Below are 12131 nucleotides of genomic sequence, written 5' to 3' on the forward strand. Positions count from 1 at the left end.
CCTTAAGAGAAAATGTGCTGGGACTATCACTTAACCTCCCCAGAAAAACTTGTTACCTCATTCTGAGAAATTCGAATCTGGAAATTGGCTGGAATAAACCTAGAATAAATCCTCTTGCAATTGTTGCTTATTTTGCAGGAAGCAATCATTCAATAATTCTTGCTGAGTAATTAGAAGCTCTTGATATTGGACTATCGAGAGATTATAATAGGATAATTATCCTTTCATCCTCAAAGCTCAATGGACAGTCCTTCAGAACATACAGCTGCTCTAATCACTCTCCTCTCCATTTTTGCAAAAACTTGTTAATTCATACAGTTAATGACTTATTACTAGCCCAGCTGCAAAACCCCAGCCAAAGTGAGCACACTATCTCCCTTTATCCTTTTGGATAGTTTACATGATTCGGTTTTTGGGAAGCAGGTTGCTTCTCTTTTTTTCCTTCAAATTCTTTGCCCCTGGTTGATTCCTCTGATAGGTGACAAGAATAGTCACAAGTGATGCCTCTTGTATCTTTCAAAAAAGCCCAATGAAGTGCTTTTTCTTATACCTCACAATGTGTAGAAGTGAGGAAAAAATGGGCACTATGGACTCTGTGAACTATAGTACCGGTAGGTTTAAGAACTCCAAACATTATGATAGCCATATTTTTAAAAAGTGCTATCAACAAGGCAAATAGCTTCCAGATAAACCTACATATATATTTAGACATTGAAGCGGTTGCTGGCATGTTAGACCAAAAGGCAAATGAAAGTGGTTTCATACTAAAAGAGAATATTTGAGGGGCAAATGTATGAATGCTATTAATGCAAATATATGGAAATTGCTCTGTTAGATATATTTATGCAATAAGATGTTTGAAATATCTGCATGTTTTGAATATTTTTATAGTTCTTTTTGTTTACACGTATTTTAAGAATTATGAAAATTATTGTTATTTTCCTATTAATCAGGCCTATATACCTTTGTCAACATAGACCATATGGAAAATTGTATAATTTCCCAATGTAAACAGAAAAAAATATGAATATTATAATATACATGTTCTATTTTTATTTTAAAGGTTGAGAGCCTGGAAGCCATGGTAACACTGACTGAAAACCTCTTTGATTGTGATAGAGATAAGATGTATTATTCTCTGTTATTATTATGCCGTAAGTAAAATGACCAGTTTTATTTTGTTTCATAGGCTAGACTTATCTGTCATAATTGCTAAGCATCCCCCAAAAGCTAATGCAACTGTGTAGTAGCATGAAAAAAAAATACGTATCCTTGCGATCAACTAATTAAAAATAAAATGTAGAAACCACCAAGGAGGTTAGGTACATAGAACTTCCATATACCAGACAAGACTAAATACTAATGTCATCCAATATTGCATGTTCTGAAAGATTTCAAATCTCAGGAATTGGTATTTCCTACCAGTTCTTAACTGGAAAAGACCAAAGTTCAACTTGAGGCCTTCAGTGTGGAAAACATATGTGCTAGGCCTCTTCTCCATATTGTTCAGATAAAAAGAGGATTCTCTGTTTAGTTTAGCTTCATCACAAGGAAAAGGACCAAAACAGCTATCTTGCTTATCTTCCCTCCTTCTACATTGTTTTAAAAGAGATTTAGAAAACTTAAGAAAGCTGGGATCTGAACTACTTTCCTCCAGATATTATCTAAATGGGCTGGAGTCAACCATGGTTGTGGATTCTGTTTAGCCACGAGCATAAAGGTCTGCATTTATACTTGTTTATATTTGTAAGCATTTCACTACAACTGAGGGCCTTCATTGGGCCTTCAGTTTCCTCCTCTTCCTCCTCCGTCTCTCCCCCCCCTCCTTGCAGGTTCTGGTTTAAAGATCTTGGCATAACACTACTTTTCCTTCTTTCTGACCAATGCTCATATATTCTATTTTTAAAAAAATACCACAAGAAAAATTATGTGGCATTTTTGCATTCAGTTCAGCAACTTGTCCATGGGTGAAATATTCAGTATGTTTGGGCTGCATTCCAATTTACCAGTTGGTTTCTTTCTTTCAGTTCTGAAGTATTAACTTGAATAGGGAAACATTCTACAGTTGGCTTACTTTGGTTGAATGATAATTGAAGGTTTTTGTAAACCACCTATTTTCTTCTGCATAGGTGGTATTTATCTCTTGAGGAGTTTTTTAAAGAAAGTTGCCATTTCCCATCATTCTGTAGTACTAAACCATGTTTCAGAAATTCAAGAAGCGTCTGTGTAATTTCTCCCTTTACTTTGAACTGTCTTGTTTTGCTGTCTGCAAAAGAATTTGAAAAAATGTTCCTCTTTGCTATGTACATAATTGCTTTCAATAGAAGATAGCCAAATACACTTGCATTCTTCCAAGCCTTTCATAATTTTACCATTACGTAGGCAACTTGTTAAGCTTTAGAGGAAAATGCTATAAAATTGAGAGCCTCATAGCACAGGGTGACTGCACATTCAACTCAGGGAGATTTAAATTTGGCAGGCACGTTAAATAGCTGAAATTATTATTTTGAAAAAAATCAGAAGTTCATATGTATTTGTACTGTCAAATAGCTTTATAGCTTTTATATATATGCTTTTAAGAATGTGTATGTTACTGTTCAAAGTTGGAACAGTATAGCCTCACATTGGAAATTCTGTTAAAATTAGGGGTAGTCACAAAGGTGAAAATGTGTCACGGGAAGGATACTGCAAAATCCCCATTCCCACCCCACACTGGGGCCAGCCAGAGGTGGTATTTGCCGGTTCTCTGAATTACTCAAAATTTCCACTACCAGTTCTCCAAACTGCTCAAAATTTCTGCTACCGGTTCTCCAGAACCTTTCAGAACCTGCTGGATTTTACCCCTGATATAACCTCCATCTCCCTCCATCACACATTAGAATAGTGGCATATCCAAACTCCCCGCCCCCAACACACACACTTCCTTCTTTGTTTTCCCTTGGCTACTTCTGCCACCTTGGAGTGGTGTCTATCCCACCCACATCTTCTCCCAGTCTTCATGAAACAGCAAATGTTCAGTCATCTGTAACAAAACCACCCCATTTCATTCAGTGTCTGGACCAAATCGTCAAAATCAACTGTTCCGTACATGGGCAGATTTATACATCTCCCCTCCCCCCCTTGAAAATTTTGAGTAGCCTGCATTTTGGATCACAAAATTGACTGGGGAACTCAGAAATGGACTAGAGGCCATGGTGTCTGCTAATTGGCTCCCAGGTCGCAGAAAAAATGGCCCAGAAAGTATTTAGATTTTATTTTTAAAAAACAATTTTCCAAAGTATATTGTGGAATGGCGTGGAGTGAAAAAAGTTTGAACCTTTGGATGTCTGCTATTGTACTGATCCAGATTGATACCTTTCCCCATTACTTTAATGTCAGATGGGAAAAGCTTCTTAATAGAACTTAAATATGAATGCTGAAAGCTTTTCTTTCATTGCCCGGTCTCTCTCCTGTTTGCATAGGTCAGTTACCCTTGTAAACCCACACAAAATGGAAGGAAGCATTATGAAACTATCTTTAGAATGCGAAGGACTAGCTGCTTTTTTTGCTGCAGCAGATTAACCCACTTCTCCCTCCACAGCTCTGCTTTAGATGGTTTACTATGGGCTTACTATTCAGCAGAAAATAAGCAAAAAAGGGGTCAGAATTTCAATTTAAATAAAGAAACATAGCATTGGGCTTCAAAGCATATTTTTCCCCAGGAAGAGATTGTTCTCTTCTTCCCAATAGGAATTTCCTCCCTTATACTGACAATACGCCTATCAGGAAGAAGTATAAATTTTATGACAAATTTCTCCAGTCAGCAAAAATAAAAGGCACAACCAATTGCTCTATTCAAATGAAAAGAACAGTTTTTTTCTTAGAAGATAAAATTAATGTGTTCCTTAATGCTTTATATTTAGTAATTAATTATAATCCTTCATCATAGAAATGAAAGAAAATAGACCCAGGAGCATCCTTGTCTGCCAACTGTATTTAGGATTTATGCTGGTAGTTTAAGAAGGGTATGTTATATACTTAGTGTTATTTGGATAAAAAAAAGAACAAAACAACCACATTTCTTTTGTGATCCTAGAAGAGGAGCACATTCCTTTGCAGGAGTGAGTACATAAAAGTACTTACAAACTTATCAATTATGACACTTTGTCAAACTTTGTTTAAGCACTTATTCAACATCAACAACAGCTGTTTTGTTTCCACTCATAGAAGGATCTTTTGGATCCAGCAAAGAGCTTAAATTAATTTAACAAAACAACTCCAAATGATATAACCTGAACAGAAAATTATTGAAGTTTTACTTAATACAACATGATATGACTTTTAATTCTTATTGTTATGGATAGTCAAATTTCCAAAATAAATATAAATAGAGTTAAAACAAGTTTTTGAAATAAAATCTTCCTTTTCTTGGTAAACAGTGTCATTCCCATGATTGTTTCATAAAATATGAAACAGTAAGAAAAAAAAGTACTTTTTATTTTAGCTTACTAGTTTTAATGGAGATTTTGCTAAAGTATTTGAAACTTGAAATCTTTGTTTTTTGTGGCAATATGTTAAAATACATTTATCAACAGTAGATATGTGTAATTGTTTTCTGTTTTCTTCTTCTTTCAGAGAAAAATAATGATTTAGAAAAGGCTGAATCTGTTTGGACTAAAATGCAGGAAGAAAACATTGTTCCCCGTTCAAGAACTTTGCATTTGCTAGGACATATTTTTAAAGCTAATAATCAGAAAATTCCATTTACTGTACCTGAGGTAAATTAGATTCAGTGTTTTCATGGTGAAATAACTACATTAGAATAATTCTTTTCAATTAGATAATAAGTGGGTATTATGTATTCGGAAAGATAAAGACATATTTGTTTCTTTTTAAGAATTGGTATGAAAGCGATGATGATTCTGCAGCAGTTGGCTTGTCATCACCTCCTCAGAAAATATATCAAGTTAATGAAAAAATAGATCGATTTTGTAAAAATGGTAAACACACAGGTAAATCAGTTTTGGCTTCTTAAATCCTTGTTGAAGATATTATTAACTTTTTCTGTATAGTCACAGTTTATGGTCTATGAACACATAATGTAACTGCAACTGAAAACTTCAGTGCCACAATATTTACATATATATGTTACCTGAATCTACTGTACCACATTTTTTTTAAAAAAAAAATATTTCTATTTTCCAACATCATATTTATGTACAAACTATTTTATCCATCATTAATCATTAATTTTTATTTATTGCTGATTCAGGCCTGCCCGACTGCCACTTCCTTTCTTCACAACGCCCCTCTACCCTTTACTACTTTCCCATCCTTCATCTCCTTCACTTTACTACTTCCTCTCCTCCTTCTCCACTCCTCCCTTCTTCCACCCTATCTAACCTTCTTATTCCCCTCCTCCTTCTCAACTCTTTCCTACCTACTTTCTTCCCTCCTTCTACTCCTCTCTCCCTTTCTTTCTGAAATGGCAGTTGGGCAGCCCCAATATCATTTTAAATTTTAATTTCATATCTGCAAACATTACTGTACATTAATAAGCAATCCATGTATCATTTCTCCCCCTCCTCCCCCCGGACTTCCCAGAGCAAATACCGGATATTATGACCAACAATCACAAGCTAAAGTATACAAAATATACATAAACTCCCACCCCTCAAAACTTTAAAACTTTAAATCCCCTCACAATACAAATAAAGAGATAAGAAAGAATAATAAAAAAGAAAAGAAACAGTACCAACTTCACATATTACTTCTTCTTACAATCCATTTTTAAAATTAATCCATCTTCTCAAATTCAATTTTTTTCCACTTGTATATTCCTTCAAATTTCATAAGTCCATTTCTTAAATTACAGTCCATCTTCTCGAGCTCAAATTTTCATCACTTATATATTTCTTCAATTGTCATAACATTTAATGTCCGTTCTTTTTACAGTCCATTTTAAAAATTAGTCCATCTTCTCAAATTCAAATTTTTTCCCACTTGTATATTCCTTCAAATTTCATAAGTCTATTTCTTAAATTACAATCCAGCTTCTCGAACTCAAATTCTCATCACTTATTTTTTTCTTCAATTGTCATAACATTTAATGTCCGATCTTCCAATACTACTCCATCAATCAAATATCATTACGAATAAAGTCTCTCAAATACAATATTTCCAACTTAACTTCATAACTTTTACTGTCTATAAATGTGTCAATTAAAACAAATAATCATTTAAGTTACATTCACAATATAACAGTAAACAGTTAAAATCATTACATCCACAACATTAAATACATAAATTTTACTTTCCATCCTTCACAATTAAATAATATCATCCCATAGGTTTATTCCATACAAATAGCAAATAACAAAAATCCTATAATTTATATCCTAAACAAATCAGTTCCAAAAATTAACCATAATCATCATATTCACATCTTAAACATTCCTCCCCTCTCCTATTCTATTTTCCATCATTTCCAAACCAGTTAACTTAGCATCTAACAACAAAGGATTCCCACTCTTTAAAACATTAATATAGAAGTGTCTTGCTTTCATAACTGAACTAAGAAAATACTTTCTGCCTCTAAAATCCACTGACAAACCCATTGGAACTTCCCATCTAAAATATATCTGATGTTTCTTAAACTCATCCACTAAAAAAGCAAATTCTCTTCTCTTTCTTAACATTTTAGGAGGAATTTCCTTCATCGTTTTTATATCTTGTCCCAATATTTGAAATTTATTTTTATAAAAGGCTTGCAAGATTTCATACCTAATCTTTTTAGTTGTAAAATAAATAACCACACCCCTCAGTAATCTATTTTGTCTTGCCCACCAAGAATTAACACGATAAATTCTTTCAATATTAATCTCAAAGTCTTCTGGCTCCACACCCTTTATCTGAGCAAAGGCTTGCGTAAAAATCTCTTTTAAGTTTTCCTTCCTACTTTTCCTCAACCCCCTCACCCTTATAGCATATTCCATTAATCTATATTGTAATATTACTCTTTCTTCATCTGCCCTATCTACCTTTGCCTGTATATCTTCCATCTTATTATCTAAGTTCCAATTGTTTTGATTCTTTTGAATTTCCTCTATTTTCCTTTGCAACTCTAAATTAGCTTTATTAATTTCTTCAAAATTATCTTCCATCTGAATACAAGAGCTTAATATTTGTGAAATTGCATCCTTTACCATTTTCATTTCTCTCTTCTGCTCTTCCACCACTTCCTTAAAATCCAACATCTCTTTCTCTATTTCATCAAATTTTTGATCTATTTCTGAAAGACGACTCTCCAAAATCTCTTGTAAAAAATTTCTTAATTCCTCTTTTATTTCTTCTTTTAATTTTCAAATCTGAACTGAAGAAATTTCAAAGTTTTTAGTGGCTTTTGGTACTATTTGCTTAAAAGCCATTTTTTAAAATATAACCTAACAACGGACAAAAAGAGGTTAAAAAAGAAAAATTCAAAAAAACTTTTCTTCTAAATTACTATAATCCCAAAGAAGAAGAAAAAATATAAATCATAAAATTCTCATTTCTTCCATTTAGTCAGTGTCTTCTTTTATATCTCTTGTTCCACATTAGCTGTTAATAAGTATTTCCTTAACTTTCGTTTCCAATACACACATTCCACAAAATGCCATTTGCATTCTTCTCTCCTATCTTCGCAACAAATGTAGCCTCTATTAGGGGCTTGCAGTCTTCTTACAAACAAATGCTAGAACTCCAGTTTCTGCTCTGTCCGCGTTACAATCCATCACAAATCAATTTCTGCCGCGGAGACTGGACGCTACCTTTTTTTCTGCCAAAAGGCAGATGCCTCTCTGAGTCTGGAGCTTTTCAGGCTATGGAAGGAGCACTCCCCTCAAGCCTCCAGAAACTTTTCCTGTGGCTTTTTTGGGTGTCTCAACTTCAGCCTGAATGCTCATCTCTCCCTCTTTGCCCGAGGGGGAGATTTACAAGCTGTCGGACAATTGATTTACGATGTCCTGACAGCTCTATAGACTACGGAGTTAGCAGTCTAAACAAGACTGCTTTTCAACGCAGCGGAGCCAGGCCAGAAGTACCTACTGTACCACATTTTTATGAGACTTGGTTACTGTTCTAATTTTGTTTCTATTTTGATTGCAAAATCTGACAAGATATGTGTTGTATCTGCACCCCCCGAGCCGGGCCTCCTGCCAGAAAGTGACTTGGAAAGTGAAGGGGAAGGGCCATCAGGACTTACCTCGGGAGCACCGGCTTCCCTGGCTCAGCTCCAGGAGCCAGAGGCAGGCCAGGTGGAAGAGATAACGAGGCCTCCATCCTCTGACTCTTTCCCCCCACAGGCCATGCCTTCAGACCCAGCTGATGGCAGTCAGGCTTGGTTGGACCCTAGGTTTCGTAGGCAGGAGAGGCGGGAACAACAGAAGCAGGGGTGGGGCAGGCCTAGGAAGTGTTGAGTCATGGAGCCACACCCCACAGGATATAAAGGCAGCCAGAGCTGCTGTGCCTCTTCGTAGCAGGCAAATCAACTGATTAACTAAGAGCTGAAGTTTGTTCCTGGGTGACTCATCAGCGTCGAGGGAGATAACAGAGACACTTGGCAGGCGCTCGCTATTCTGCTGATAGTGCTGGCTAATTAAGCCATCACTTGAACGGAGGCGAAGGAGGACAGAACAATACCAGTATCTTGTTATATTGAGATGATAGTATATTAAGATGGAAAAAATGCCACCCCAGAACAAGAGCACATCAGGATAGAAATACTCTAGAATAGAGATCGTGAACCTATAGTTTCTCTTGCTATATCTGTCTTCTGTAGACAAAACAGTTAATTCATTGTCCCTAAGCATAAGGAATTTGAAAGGGATATGAGTTAACTGGCCATGATGGATCTTTTCTGGGCAGACATTACCCCAAATAGCCTAGAATTTTGAGCTAGATGAATGCCACCTACTATGGCCACCAGAGGGCAGTTATGGCTGAAGAACTGGTACAGAGTTTCTGTCTGCTTTGGTACTTTGATTGGGCCCATTCAAGAATGGAAAATTATTTAGAGAAGCCCTAAATATTTAAGAAAAGAAAAACTGTATCCATATCCAACAAAAGTTATGAAAGTAAGGGTAGTAGGACTTCAAGTGATATCTGTCATTCCTTTAGTTCTTACAATTCTAGTTCCCACTATTCAAAACATGCTAGGAAAAGAGAGATTTCCAAACAAGCCCCAGCAGCTCCAGCAAGAGTGAACGTTGTTTTTCCCCACCCAGCAAAGAGGAAGACCAAAAATGGGTGCCTTAGCCTTAGTTACCTGAATTTGAAAGGTCTTTAGAATCATATGACAACCTACATATATTCATTATTATGGGAAAGAATCCATTCCTTCTCTCTCCGATGGATATTTTTCCCTTTCCAGGTGGGTGAAATATTGTAGAATAGAATAGAATAGAATAGAATAGAATAGAATTTTATTGGCCAAGTGTGATTGGACACACAAGGAATTTGTCTTGGTGCATATGCTCTCAGTGTACATAAAAGAAAAGATACGTTCATCAAGGTACAACATTTACAACACAATTGATGGTCAATATATCAATATAAATCATAAGGATTGCCAGCAACAAGTTATAGTCATACAGTCATAAGTGGAAAGAGATTGGTGATGGGAACTACGAGACGATTAATAGTAGTGCAGATTCAGTACATAGTTTGACAGTGTTGATGGAATTATTTGTTTAGCAGAGTGATGGCCTTTGGGAAAAAACTGTTCTTGTGTCTAGTTGTTCTGGTGTGTAGTGCTCTATAGCGTCGTTTTGAGGGTAGGAGTTGAAACAGTTTATGTCCAGGATGCGAGGGATCGGTAAATATTTTCACAGCCCTCTTCTTGATTCGTGCAGTATACAGGTCCTCAGTGGAAGGCAGGTTGGTAGCAATTATTTTTTCTGAATTATGAAACGAGTGTATGAGTTATATATTGAGTTGTCACATAATCATGATCTCCTTTATTAAATACTATATACCAGTGATGTCTAACCTTTTTGCTGTTGCATGCCAAAAGCGGGGGGGGGGCACATGCGCGTGACCACACCCATAATTCAATGCACCCCACCCCCCATGCATGTGCATGTGACCCCTCACGCTCCCCCTGCTTTTGGCACGGTGGGACCGGAAGGCCCATTTTTCGCTCTCCCCAGGCCCCAGAGCCTTTCTAGGAGCCTGGGGAGGGCGAAAACGGCTTTCCCAACACACACACACCGGGAGGCAAATGGGCCGGTTTCGCCTTCCCCACTCTTCCAGAGGCCAGAAACAGCCTGTTTCCCGACTTCTGGTGGGCACGGAAGGCCCGAAAATCAGTTGGCCAGTGCACGCATGCATGCTAGAGCTGAGCTAGGGCAACGCTCGCGTGCCCACTGATACGGCTCTGCATGCCACTTGTGGCACACGTTCCATAGGTTCATCATCACAGTCCTATACAATTAAGCTCCTTTAATAAAAAATAAGCCCTCACAAACAGTTTGTTTGTTCCACTATCAAATGTTTTGACTCTGTTGTAGGAAAGCAATGTGCTGGTCTTATAATGAAAGTTCATTTTCTGCAATGGAGACAGAACAGCCAGCTACCCTTCAGTATCAAGAGGGAGAGAAATGTCTCAGGGCCTATCTATACCTGTAGCCAATTTAGCATAGTTTAGTCACATATATTTATTCCTAATTTTTAAAGTGTTCCATCTTTGAAAGGAGGAATGCTTGGAGTGGAATTGGCATATTTGACCCATTTCCTCTTACTCAGTATAATAGACTAGGCTTTTTTTTAATACTAGAGTAATTATTTTGTTGCTAATGAGATATTAAGGCCACACCTGGAATACTGCATCCAGTTTTGGTTACTACATTACAAAAAAGATGTTGAGACTTTGGAAAAAGTGCAAAGAGCAACTAAGATGATTAAAGGCCTGTAAACTAAAACAAATGAACGGTTGCAGGATTTGGTATGGCTACTCTAGAGAAAAGGACTGGGGAGGTGGGGGGGATGGCACACATGATAGCAGTATTCCAGTATTTGAGTTTATGGAGATTCTCAGTCATCAAGGTCATGATTGTCCCAAGGGTGCTTTTTTTCAGCTGGTCATTTGCATTCTTTTAGAGCGTCATTAAGCACAGCCATTTTTTTAAAAAATCTTAAAAGAATGCAAATGACCAGCTGTCTGCAAACAGTATAAATCCTTCCATTCCCCACCATTCAGATAGAGCTGAAGAAGCTTCTTGGATGAGAAGCAAACTGTCTTCAAAGAAAAACCAGAAAGTCCAGTTGCCTTTGGGACAGTATTTGAGAGGTTGCCACATACAGGAGGGGGTGAACTTATTTTCCAAAGCACCAGAGGGTAGGACAAGATACAATGGATGGAAGTTAATCAAGGAGAGAAGCAACCTATAATTGAGGAGAAACTTCCTAACACTGAGGACAATTAAGCAGTACCTTAAGCTTGCCTTCAGAAGTTGTGGGTGCTTCATCACTGGAGGTTTTTAAGAAGAGACTGGATAGTCAGTTGTCTGAAATGGTATAGGGTCTCCTGCTTGAGCAGGGGGGGTGTTGATTAGAAGACCTCCAAGGTCCCTTCCAGTTCTATTTTGATTGATTAATTTCAGGAAACATGCCAGCTAGCCTGCAACAGATATTCTTCCAACTTGTTGGCTTTGTGTTTTTTCTTCAATCTTGACTACCAGTGATCAAATATTACTATTTTCTTAAGTAAAGCTATTAAGATTTATCTTGTAGTACTGTCTTACAACTGTATGTTGTGTGTGTGTGTGTGTGTGTGTGTGTGTGTGTGTGTGCATGCATGCGCGTGTTTCATTTCATTGAATGCAAACCTAGCTTTAACATATAATACTTGGTATTTTAGTTACAGTAATTTAGATACTAAAATTATAATAAACATAACAAAGAACAAAATTAATGAATATTGACCTAAAGCTGTGTGTAAATTGTTACACATTCTTGTTTCAATGCAAAATATTATGAACATATTCTTAATCACTGCAACATTCATCAAATTTCATGATATCTTTTTTACCTTTAAGAATAACATAATATAGGATTTGCATCTATTTAGTCGGTACCTGTAGTGTAATTTTTCAAATTCTGTCTTACTTATTCTT

The 12131-nt window shown here is 36.6% G+C and overlaps 1 protein-coding gene across 1 annotated transcript in view; it reads left to right on the forward strand.

The window, feature by feature from the left end:
* LRPPRC (leucine rich pentatricopeptide repeat containing) overlaps nucleotides 1-12131 on the forward strand; it is a 111730-nt gene that overhangs the window by 75303 nt on the left and 24296 nt on the right. Inside the window, exons 26-28 of the mRNA XM_058165239.1 lie at nucleotides 1064-1154; nucleotides 4615-4757; nucleotides 4877-4991. Coding sequence (XP_058021222.1) covers nucleotides 1064-1154; nucleotides 4615-4757; nucleotides 4877-4991 — 349 coding nt within the window. The remainder of the gene's footprint in view (nucleotides 1-1063; nucleotides 1155-4614; nucleotides 4758-4876; nucleotides 4992-12131) is intronic.

The sequence above is a fragment of the Ahaetulla prasina genome, chromosome 1, assembly GCF_028640845.1.
Source record: "Ahaetulla prasina isolate Xishuangbanna chromosome 1, ASM2864084v1, whole genome shotgun sequence".
NCBI lineage: Eukaryota > Metazoa > Chordata > Lepidosauria > Squamata > Colubridae > Ahaetulla > Ahaetulla prasina.